Source organism: Artibeus jamaicensis, unplaced genomic scaffold, assembly GCF_021234435.1.
Source record: "Artibeus jamaicensis isolate MK-2021 breed Jamaican fruit bat unplaced genomic scaffold, CSHL_Jam_final contig_415, whole genome shotgun sequence".
Taxonomy (NCBI): domain Eukaryota; kingdom Metazoa; phylum Chordata; class Mammalia; order Chiroptera; family Phyllostomidae; genus Artibeus; species Artibeus jamaicensis.
In genome coordinates this window covers 21,913,643-21,925,351 of record NW_026521823.1, presented here as the reverse complement: position 1 = coordinate 21,925,351, position 11,709 = coordinate 21,913,643, and the positions used below count along the sequence as shown (strand labels likewise).

General features: G+C 46.3%; 1 protein-coding gene across 1 annotated transcript; it reads left to right on the top strand.

Moving 5' to 3' along the window:
• The first annotated feature begins 2,163 nt into the window (after window positions 1-2,163).
• Window positions 2,164-4,359, top strand: KCTD12 (potassium channel tetramerization domain containing 12). Its single transcript, XM_037132763.2, has one exon. The coding sequence runs from the start codon at window positions 2,439-2,441 to the stop codon at window positions 3,411-3,413; it is 975 nt and encodes a 324-aa protein (XP_036988658.2). The 5' UTR covers window positions 2,164-2,438; the 3' UTR covers window positions 3,414-4,359.
• The last annotated feature ends 7,350 nt before the right edge of the window (window positions 4,360-11,709 follow it).

Below are 11,709 nucleotides of genomic sequence, written 5' to 3'. Positions count from 1 at the left end.
AGCCCCAGACAGGACTTTGGTTTTTACTCTGCTATCAGCTGGGAAGCCGTGGAGGAGCAGTGAGCAGTGTGAGCTGATCTGACCTAGGTTACAACAGGCCCCCTCTTTTTGTTCTGGTGATTTAAAAAGGGGGAAACACTGTAGGAGGCAAAGGTGGAAGCAGGAGACTGATGCACTAATCCAGGCAAGAGAGGATAGGAGGCTGGGTCAGGCTGGTGGCAGAGAGGTGGTGGAGCGTGGTCATGGTTTGGAGCCATTCTGCAGGCAGAACTGGCACAAGTTGCTGATACAACGAGCGAACCAATGCTATAAAAATACGTGCAGAATTGACATGAAGAAGGCTTTTCCTGGATTTATAGAAAAGAGACTGGTTTTGCCAAGCCTGTGACACTGATATAACAAATAGTAGCACCGCCACCTAGAAATTCTGCGTTGGACCTCGGAACTTTTGTGCCATCTATTATGGCAAAGAGCAAACAAAAATGAGTGGTCAAGTATCTTCAGCATCAAAATCTGTACTTGCAATTATGTGAGCTGGGTTGGGGCTCGATCTTATTTTGGCACATTGACATGAATGAGATACTTGTTCTGCAGACATAAACATTTAAGTAAAAATGACACTTATCCATGAGCAGACTAAAGCCCATCGGGCAGGTACACGAAAGGGTAAACATTATCATCAAGAACAAAGGCCTGGCCTGGTTTATCCTGACTGAAGCTCTGAACTGCCGAATGATCTGATAAACTGCTCAGACTTCTGAGCCTTTGCCCACCAGGTTACAATGAAAGCTGCCTAGGAGCTTACTGAGCCTTGCATTCTTCACTACCTGGGAACTAGCAGATGCACAACAAATATTCCTTGACCTGATGGTTTCTTAACATCTTTCACTACCCTCTTTTGTGCTTACTTTCTGCGGCACTCAGGAATACTTTATTTTATTTACCAAAGTCAGAGATCGGATAATCAGTCGCGAATAAGAGATTTCATAGTGTGTTGCGCACTAGGCAGGCCTGTGGAAGGAGCAATCCCAGGGTCCCACCCTCCTGATAAACCAGGGAAGACTTCCTGGGGGAGGGGGAGTTCTCTAGGCTGCCACGTGACAAGTGAATGCAAATGTGGAAGTAGTAGAATGTGGAGGAATGTGAATAAGGAGGTAGCAGACGCGATTTAGGAGAGGGACTTCAGATGTAAGGTTCTGAAACTAGAGAGAACCTGGGAAGGACTAAACAGGATCAATGACCCAGGCGCACGGGATACCGGGGGCGCCGCGACCTTTGAGAGGATAAACACACAGGGGCTGAAAGGTGGGTTTTAAAAATTATGTTAGACCTACAAACCCTGAGAGTTTTATGGCGCGATTCAGCCAGGGCTGTGGAGGACCCGGAGACGGTCTCACGATCCTCCCGCAGCCTGCGGTATGAGGCCGCGCGGGCCGCTTCCCTGGGGAACCACCACGAAGGAGTGACTACTTCTTTATCTTGCTTAAGTTCCCCATTGCCATTTCGGCTTATTTCCTCCAATTCTGAGGTCTCGCAACCGCTGAGATGGCCTCTTTACTCATAAAGTAAACTATTGGAGAGCATACTACGGCAGGATACCGACTTCAGCTTTCTGTTTCTAAAGGCTTTTGGTGGCTACTCTTCAATGTAAATAAAATGTGGCTGCCTCTGGGCTGGCGCGGCCCTATCATCTCTCTGTACGTTTTGTTTCTCTCTAGAACTTTCAGCAACACAACTGTTTAGAGTAGTGCCTCAATTCCAGTGTTTAATGCACCCAGTTCCCACTTTCACCACCCTCCACCCACCATCCGGTGCGTAAACCCGGAAAGTACTTTCTTCTTTCAGAGCCCCCGGGGATCAGGTGGGGTTAGGAGGGAAAGAGGGTGTAGAGGCAGTCTGTCCAAAGACTCTTCGTCTTCTGAAGCCCCTGTGCCAGGCTCTGCCCACTGTGGAAGAAAAAAAAAGTTGGGCTGGAGTAGGAAGGGGCTGGAGCGCAGGGCGAGGAGGGGGTAAAAAACGGGTAGTCGGGTCGCCCTTGGAGCGCGTGGTCTGGGTGGAGCCAGCGGCGGGGCGCGGCTTCAGCTTTTAAGATGCAAATCGATTCCCCGCTTCCCCGTCCCCCTCCCGCCCTGGGAGCGAGGCTCCGCCGCTCGGCAGCCGCCCACGCCTCCTGCGCGCCCCGGCGCCTTAGCGGGGCGGCTCTACTTAAGCCGCGCGCGGGCCGCGACCTGGCACTCGCCTGGAGCGCGCGGGCGAGGCGGGCGGAGCGCAACGGGACCCTCTCGGAGCACAGCGGCGCCCTCGCACCGCTCCTGGGCCTCCTGGAGGCGGCGGCTGGGTCGCAGGGCTGAGCGAGCGTCGCGTCCGGGAAAGGCGACCGCAGCCCGTGAGTGCAGCCCGGCTCCCTGTCGCTACCCGAGCCCGGCCACCCCGTAACCATGGCTCTGGCGGACAGCACCCGTGGATTACCCAACGGGGGTGGCGGGGGCGGCAGCGGCTCCTCGTCCTCCTCCGCGGAGCCGCCGCTCTTCCCCGATATCGTGGAGCTGAACGTAGGGGGGCAGGTGTATGTGACTCGGCGCTGCACGGTGGTGTCCGTGCCCGAGTCGCTGCTCTGGCGCATGTTCACGCAGCAGCAGCCGCAGGAGCTGGCCCGGGACAGCAAAGGCCGCTTTTTTCTGGACCGAGACGGCTTCCTCTTTCGTTACATCCTGGATTACCTGCGGGACTTGCAGCTCGTGCTGCCCGACTACTTCCCCGAGCGCAGCCGGCTGCAGCGTGAGGCCGAGTACTTCGAGCTGCCCGAACTCGTGCGCCGCCTCGGGGAGCCCCAGCAGCCTGGCCCGGGGCCACCGCCGCACCCCAGGCGCGGGGTGCAAAAGGAGGGCTCGCTGGGAGACGAGCTGCTGTCGCTCGGCTACACGGAGCCCGAGCAGCAGGAGGGCGCCTCCGCCGGAGCACCGTCGCCCACGCTGGAGCTGGCGAGCCGCAGCCCGTCCGGGGGCACCGCGGGTCCGCTGCTCACGCCGTCCCAGTCGTTGGACGGGAGCCGACGCTCCGGCTACATCACCATCGGTTACCGCGGCTCCTACACTATTGGGCGGGACGCGCAGGCGGACGCCAAGTTCCGGCGAGTGGCGCGCATCACCGTGTGCGGCAAGACCTCGCTGGCCAAGGAAGTGTTCGGGGACACCCTGAACGAGAGCCGGGACCCCGACCGACCTCCGGAGCGCTACACCTCGCGCTATTACCTCAAGTTCAACTTCCTGGAGCAGGCTTTCGACAAGCTGTCCGAGTCGGGCTTCCACATGGTGGCGTGCAGTTCCACTGGCACCTGCGCCTTCGCCAGCGCCGACCAGAGCGAGGACAAGATCTGGACCAGCTACACCGAGTACGTCTTCTGCAGGGAGTGAGCGCCCCCAGACCCCCTCGCGACTCCAGCGCACCCATTCCCCTTTCTTCTTGCCCAGGAGAGGATTATAGACCTCCCCTCCCACCCCATGCCCTCTCGTTCCCCCTGCCCCCACCTCCAATAGCTGCGCTGGCCCCCCTTGGCCCCACTTGAGAACTTGGAGCTGCGAGTCCTTTCGGCTTTTTCTTTTGTCTTCTTTGGACCCCACTAACCAAGAGGGCCCGGGTGTACCCCGTACACCCCATGCTTCCTCTGCCCCCTCCCTCTCCCCAGTTGTCCTTCAGTCTGGAGCTAGTGGGGCAGTGTGGCGCCAAGTCACGAAGTACCTGGGAATGATTGAATTGTTCAGAACCTGATTGGACCCTGTCCAGTGCGTGGAAGATTTCCTTGAAATCTTCTCAAGCACTTCGGACTCATTCGAAATTAAAGAGATCGGAACTGATAACGCTGGGAAAAGCGATTTTGGCCCTCTTTGAGAAGTAAGAGTTTTAGAAGGCCGGATGGAACACTCCACCTGGAATTGGGATCCCGTGGAGGCAGTTCAGTGACTCTAAATGAATAAAGTTTGGAAAAGGTACAGGTAAATGTAGGAGAAGAACCTAGTGCTGGCACAATGAAGGATCGTATCTTCTACTTTATGCAGAAATAAAGGTCTTCACCTGTGGCTGAAACTTGTAGAAAGTTACCTCCGGCCTGAGGAGGCGCCCTTTTCCTCTGCTCACTGCCAGAAGCCCTTGGTTGGCCTGGTTGACTTGGCAGCAGTTGGCAGGCGAAAGGGAGAAAAAGCCCTGCCGCTGACAGGGGCCGGACCGCCCAACTCACCGAGGTTTTCGGGGAGGGCAGCCAGCAGGGACGACTTGGAGCTGGGTAGTGATGCACGTCGTGGGGATTAGGAAAGCCCAAGTATTCTTGCAGTGAATAGCGGGAGGAATTTAGCTCTTAAGACTTGGGGGGTGGGTGGGTGGGAGGGAGGAAGGAAGGCAGAGTGGGTGGGAAGGGAGGAACGGACCTGCTCATTTATTATTTGAAAGTTGGAAGTTTGTACCATCCTTTTGAGTACGTGCACATTAACAAAAATAGTACACACAAAAAACACAAAAAAGCGTTTTATAAAGATTAATAGCATCTACTCTTTAGTGGCAGTTTATTGAACTGTTTTGAGTCCTAACTTAGGTTATATAACCTAACCAAAGAGCTGCCCAGTAGGGTTTTAGTTTTTGAACTTTATTTTCTTGATTATAAATCCTGAATTAAAACTCTTATTTCCTTGAGCAAAATATGTTTGATTTTGGTTACTTACGCCTAAGATCGCTTGTTTAAAAAAAAAAAAATCCTCATTTTCTCCAAGCCCAGTCAATGTTGACTTCTGGGCAAATCTGAAAACCAGAAAATGCCACTTCTTTCATGCAGATTATTTGAAGTTAGGATGGAATCTTTTTCAGTGACAGAGCTGCTGAGAAATAGGAGCACCAACGGCTGTCCATCTGTAGGGAGCCGTGAAATGGAGTCTTTCAAAATGAACATGAGCAGTTCAAAGTGAGTTGAGCAATACAGTGGTGTTTGGGTTGGTTCAATGGAAGCAGAAGGAGACCTGGTTGCCTTACACCTTTCCTGTAACTCGGAATAAATCCCCACCACATATGTATCTATCCCGTAAGTGACAGGAAGTGAATCCTTATCTTTCATGCTGTGAGGCTCCTTTGAATACTCTTATGATGACGGAATATTTTTTCATTTGTTTCAGCATTTTTCTCTGGAGTATGTTTTTAAAGATTTTGTAAGAATGTGTTTTCGGTGTTTAAATTAGCGCTATTTTTCCTTCTTTTTAAAAAATGAATCTTGTACTGTATATCTTACCACGTCCACAACAGATGTTAAGAATTGGAACAGTTTTGTTCTTAGACCCATGTGATCCAATCTGTATATACCATATATAAACCTTTTACACGAATCATTTAGTTTTTTAATTCACTCACTAATGCTGCGCAATTTCCTATATTTGCCCCCAGTAACTTGCATCAGATGGTGTTTATACTAAAGCAACATGTTTTGATGAGTTTCTTACATCCTTATCTATGGGGACATTGGATTAGGAAAAAATACATAAACTATAAAACTGGGTTTGCTCCATACTTTTTTTTTGCTTGGATATTAGTTGTATACTAATAATATGTTGATTAACTGCCTATTTAAATCAAGGTACCTGTATGTTTAATCCACTACTTTTCTTTTAGAGAAAGATTTGAGCTCTTTTATTGTAATTGCATTTTTAGAAAAGTAAAGTTAGTTTTATAGACAAAGACTAATCGTACGGGAAGTGGAAGTAGAAATCCAGGAAGTCATGCTTGCTTTAGTGTTGAGTGGAAGTAGAAATCCAGGAAGTCATGCTTGCTTTAGTGTTGAGTGTGCCCTCAGGCTAGGCAATGCATCAGAGCTCATCTCTGTTTCAAGCCCAAAATGATTTAGGAATGGTGCTCACTGGCCAAAGGAGAGTGTCACGGAGGCTTCTCCGCCCACCTGGTACTCTGTTAGATTGCTCAATAAAAGTCATGTAATTGAGAACATCTTAGAGGGCCAGATCAAAGCCACCAACATATGGCAAGACTCCGAGGTTTTGATTTGCCTTGTAAAATCGGCACAACTCCAGGAGTAATGCGAAACTGCTGAAGTTTTGTCTCTGCCACTTCAGTCATAAATTTCATCTTGTCAAACTTTGAGTTGAACTGTTTCATACACAGTTTATCCCCACCCCCCATCTTTGCTGTCCTGCAGTGCTCCCCTGACCCCTTTCATTATCTGGAAGACTGGGAGTTTAGTGGTTAGAGACAGGAAAGCAATGTCTTTTTCTAGGGATGACTGTCCCCTATAAACTTGGAAGTAGGTACTGGAAAACAATTTACTTTTAGCCCAAAGTAGAGGCTGGGTGGGAGACTCATTGTACATTGGGTAGAGAGAGTAACTGAAGCGAGAGGTGACTGGGCATGGGCACTTGTGGGGCCCTTCCCCTCCATGTGCTTTGGTCCAGAGAAGGACCTTTGGTGGTCTACAGGGTGGGCTGGAGTGTTTGTTGGTTGTCACCTAGGAGCTTGGGTGGGGTATTGAGGATATTTGAACAAACTCTGTGAAGACACCATTCAAGTAACTTGGGAGAAAGTCACAAATTATTCAGATAAATATGACTGCATTAACCGGACTCAGTGGGGCATGCATTTATATATGTAACGGCTCTAATTACCATCTAGTTCATAAATACAATGGATTGATGTTAGATTTTAATAACATTGAATTTTTTTATTTTTTAAAAAAGAATGATTATTGATGGTGGTGGTTAAAAAAACAGGTATCATGTCTAATGCTTTTGTGCCAAGTATTTGTCACATTGTCTTTTAATATGTGTAGAATATGGTATTCATTCTAACTATTCAAATTATACGTTGTGGAAAATACTCCTTGAGGTGTGAGACTTTAAAGTGTTTTCTCCTCAGTACTGTTTTTATTCTTGTGTTTCTTATTTGACTTTCCACATTGATGGCAAAGTGATAACTTACAATATAAGCCAAATCTGTCTTCTCTTTCGATCCAGAAACATGTATACGGGGGCTGTTGCTTCTCTGAGGAAATGGGAAATCTGTAACTTCTCAGAGGACGTGGGCAACAGGGGGTGCTCATCACACAGTCCAGTTTTTATTGGAATTTTCTATGGAATGTTATTACTACACTGAAGCCATGTAAGCTGGAGCTTTGATAATTTCTTACTTTTGAAATTATGGTAAATTCTGATCTAATATTCAAACGTTTTTGTATTCCACATGAAAAATGCCAAATTATAGTGCAGGTATTTAGAAAGTACTGACTGGAGGACCTGAATTCCTGAAGGATTTCTTTTATAGTCTAAATCATAAATGCTTTTCTCAATTGACTTAAATTTTTAAAATAGTAAATGAATGTTTGTATTATAACCCTACCAGAGTAAATCCTTTGGAATTTTGGGTTTGGGGGATTTTTTTCCCCTTTACTATAACCCATTTAAGAACTGAATTAGTTTTCTTCGTTGACCAAATCTGTCTCTTGAGGAATAAGTAAAATAGTCTCTTGTTTCCAGGGACGTTATAGCACCTGAAACCGGGTTTCCTAGAGCCAGAATCAATTTATGTTGAAGTGAACTATTCTTTGCCACAAGTTTGGATAATAAAAATCTAAAAGTATTAACATTTACAGATTTAGATTTTCTACTGGGGCCCTTGAAATTTGGAAGAAATTCAACCATACTGTCTACATTAGAGAATAATCTTTCATGGTAGGAAAATGGACTAGTTTGACCCAAGAATTCTTGTCACCTTGTACATTTTGTGATTTTACCCCCAACCCAGTTTTTTTATTTTAAATGTATTTTGACGTATGTGAACATTAATTGTAATGTGAATTATTATACAACTGTCTTTGTGACTTTATAGGCAGGCAAATTTTGCTACTACTATTGAATACAAATGATGATAATTCATTTATGACCACACAAACAGTATTAGTGACATTTAATGACAAAAGGTTAAAACAGTCATCGTGGATGTTAATTTTGAAGATGTCAATTATGTGTTATTTAAAAATCTCCAGGCATCTGAGAAACTCTCAGCCACTAAACAATGTAAGATTCCCACAGAGCTCTCTGGAACTGTGAGATAGTTGGAAATGTTCTCTTTTCATATCATTGGGCCTTTTCTCAAAATAGAAGGGGAAAGGAAAAAAAGTTAATTACAAAATTATCAGGCTTTTCTAATGAGGCAGAAAGCCAAGAAAAAAAAATCCCTCTATATTTTAAAAAAGGCGCTGATGAAGTCTTTTTAGACATGCCCAAACTTTAAATGAGAATTTCTTCAACCATCTGAATGCTCTAGAGATTTTTGTTCTCACGGCTCACAACCAGTTGTATAGGAGGAAGACTCGATACTGTTTTCCTCCCTGCGTGTGCAGTAATGAATCATTGATTATGTGACTTGTTATGTATTCTATTAAACACTAAAGAATAAAACATTCACTCCTTTAATTGTTCCTCTTGGCTCCCGGGTATCAATTGGCTTCAGCACTGGTCTGATTTCATTTACGGGGTTTTCTGAATGCTGGGAATGCACCCCGAATTGTTGTGGGGCTACTGGTGAGCATCATACCATCAGAACTCACTGTCTAATTGGCCAGCTGGGCCAGCAGTGAGCAAGCTGTTTCCACACAGCTTACTGTCCAAACGCCTGTTGTCATGGTGGTTTGGTACTCAATGTGCAGGAAAAGGTTCTCACGAACATTTTCTCTGACCTCAGTCTTTGCAGCACAGGTGAAGTATTTGGAACTTTGAACATGGCATGCAGGTAGACCTCTACCTCTTCAAGTTTGTAGGGAAAAGGAAATAGAAGTTGTGGGATAGGCCGTTATTAAAATGACAGTTTATGAAGGTAAAGTGCTAAAGAGGGCTGGGGGAGGATCTGCATTCTGGATATAGGGGCTCTTTCCTGCATTGCCTCCCATCATGGAGGTCCATCCTCTCGAAAGCAAGCACAGCACCTCCAGACTGAGAAATCGCAGGAGCTGGAGCCCACCAGCACCAGCCTGGGCCTGCTGGGTTACAGCCCAGGAAGCCGTGAGTCAGGCGGGGAGAGTGAGCCAGGTTGTGCCCTTCCTGTTTGCTTTCCCCTGTGCTTCCTCTAGATAGCTTTTGTTTGACAGGGGTGCGTGTGTATGAGTATAAATAGACACACATACACAAGTTAATTTTTGAATACTTTCGGGTGAAAATTTAAGCAATACAAGGCTGAATAATAAGTTAATCTTTCTTCACTAATCCCTTGTTTTGCCCAGGGATAACCAGCCATTGGTATAGAAATGGCTGGTTATCCCTGGAATAACAGGGATAACATGCTTGTAAAGCAAGTATATACATCCTTGTAAAGCATGTATATATGCAAATATATGTACTCCTTGCCTGTTTTCGAGTCAGTGGGAATTTTTCCTGTTCCACGCCTTGCTTTTTTCTTTTACCTGCCTATCCTGAATCTCCTGGAATGCGTGTGATGAGCTCAGTCTGCTCCAGAATATGCACGTTGGCACGTGGGTTATTTTGAACTGGAGATAATTGAGGCCCAACAAATGCAAGGAGAGCTTTTAACCTCTCCCTTAACTGCCTAACAGTTTAGATAGGGCGCCTGTACCAGGGAGAAAGCCATTAGAAGAGAGAACTTTTTACTCCTCTGAACCTGTCTTACGTCAATTTAATTGCTCAATCAGCTAAAGAACCTATGAGGGAAGAAGGGACAGGTTTTCCGCCCCTATACGTTTATGAAAATGTAGCAATGATCTATGTCATTTTATCTGATGGCTACGTGATATTCTGCATGACATGCCATTTCTAGATAAGCTATGGTTTGTCTTACCAGTCCTTTCTGGATAGGTGTTCAAGTTTCCAGGTATTTTGGTTCTAATCCAAAGAGTGCTGTACTGAGTATCTTGTTACATATATGCTAATATATCTGAGTCTTTTTTTTTGTATGAAATGATGCCAAGAGAGAATTTACCTCGAGGTAGTTTTTTTCTTTGGGGGCTATGGAAACATTAGGATTCACTGGCTACTGTATAATTGGCCAATTGTAAACTGGGAACAGGGAATGATGGAGGTATGAAATAATTCTAGAACTATTTTAGATATACAACTGTGAAGTTTTATAAAGCTCTAATATTGAGGACAAGTTCTCCTCCCTTTTTCCTATTTTTTAAGGTCCTCCTCTTTCCATTTTTATTCTAGGTTTTTAAAAAATTAATTATGGCCAGCACTTGGTTTTTTAGGAATGTGGTATATGAAGAGGGGTCATAATGTATCCTGTATTTCTTAATGAGGCACATCTTGGGGAGTTAGGAAGAGATGGAAAGCTTTAGGATAAATATGGGACACCTTTCTGGAATATCTAAGATTTGTGTGTGTGAGGAGGGGAATGACAGTTATGCACTTGTTAATGATGAGGACGCGTTCTGCGAAATGCATCATTAGGTGATTTTGTCGTTGTGCAAACATCACGGGGTGCACTTACACAAACCCAGGTGTTGTAGCCTACTACACCTAGACTGTATGGTACAGCCTATTGCTCCTGTGCTGCAAAACCTGTGTAACATGTCAGTGTACTGAATACTGTAGGCAGTTGTAACACAATGGTATTTGTGTATCTAAAAACATAGTAAAGGGTATTTTGGGGCTTCCGGTCAAAATAATGGCATAGGTAAGTGTGATACTTGCAGCCTCCCTCAACCACATCAAAATTACAACTAAACTACAGAACAACCATCATTCAGAACTGCCTGAAATCTAGCTTCTTACTTTATATTCTCCAAGGATATAAAGACTGGTAGGAGGGGTGGAGATACAGAGCAGTCTGGTCCCACACCCACACATGGTGGCTAAAAATTGGGATTTGGAGGGATACTTCAGATGCAGAGGTCCCCGTGAGGAGTGAGGGGTTCCAGTCCCACACTGGTTTCCCCAGTCCAGGCTAACAGGGCCAGGGAGAGAAGTCCCCATAACTTCTGTCTGTAAAGACTAGGAAGGATTGTGGCTGAGGGAGATGGAGGGCTTCTGGAGTCCAAGGCTTCTGGAACTTTTAAGTTCCTCTTAAGTGGCCCATACACAGACTTACTTGAACTCATGCCCTCTGAGCTCCAGTGCTGGGGCAGCATCTCGGAAGGCACCAGAGACATACAGGGAGGAACTAAGGTGCCTGGCATCAAGGCAAGAGCTGGGGGGGCCACTTTCTCCCAGACAGAAGTGCTGGCAGAAGCTATTGTTCCTTTTCTGAGCCCTTATCCCACAGAGCTGGCAGGTGGGCACCGTATCTGAGATTCCATCAACCTAGTTCACCCTATTTTCCTAGCCCTGGTGATTCCCTGAGACCCTGTCCCACCAACTTGCAGGCCCATCCAAACTGTTTCTAGTGGGTTTTCCATATAAATGGCCTATCTTGGCTCATGCTTCAGATTTTTCTAAATATCTCTCAAATAAGAAGCATCAGGTCTCAGTGTGCCCCATACTGTTGCTAAGTGGCTCCAGGCGCAGCACTAGCAGCAGTCAGCCTTGGTTCATAGCTTGGCCTGTCTTGGGCGCCTCCAAGTCCAGCAAAAGTAGCAACCATACGCAGATCACTGTAGCTTATGCCAGGTGGGCCCAGGCAAAACATAGGCAGTTGCTGACCTTGGCCTACACCTCCTTGGAAGGCCCCAGAACCAAATGTACCAGGTGAATAGTTTCAGATAGTGTCAAAGCACCATCC

Bases quoted from the DNA above. Each gene is read 5' to 3' on its own strand.
- KCTD12 (XM_037132763.2), top strand. From the start codon at position 2,439: ATGGCTCTGGCGGACAGCACCCGTGGATTACCCAACGGGGGTGGCGGG.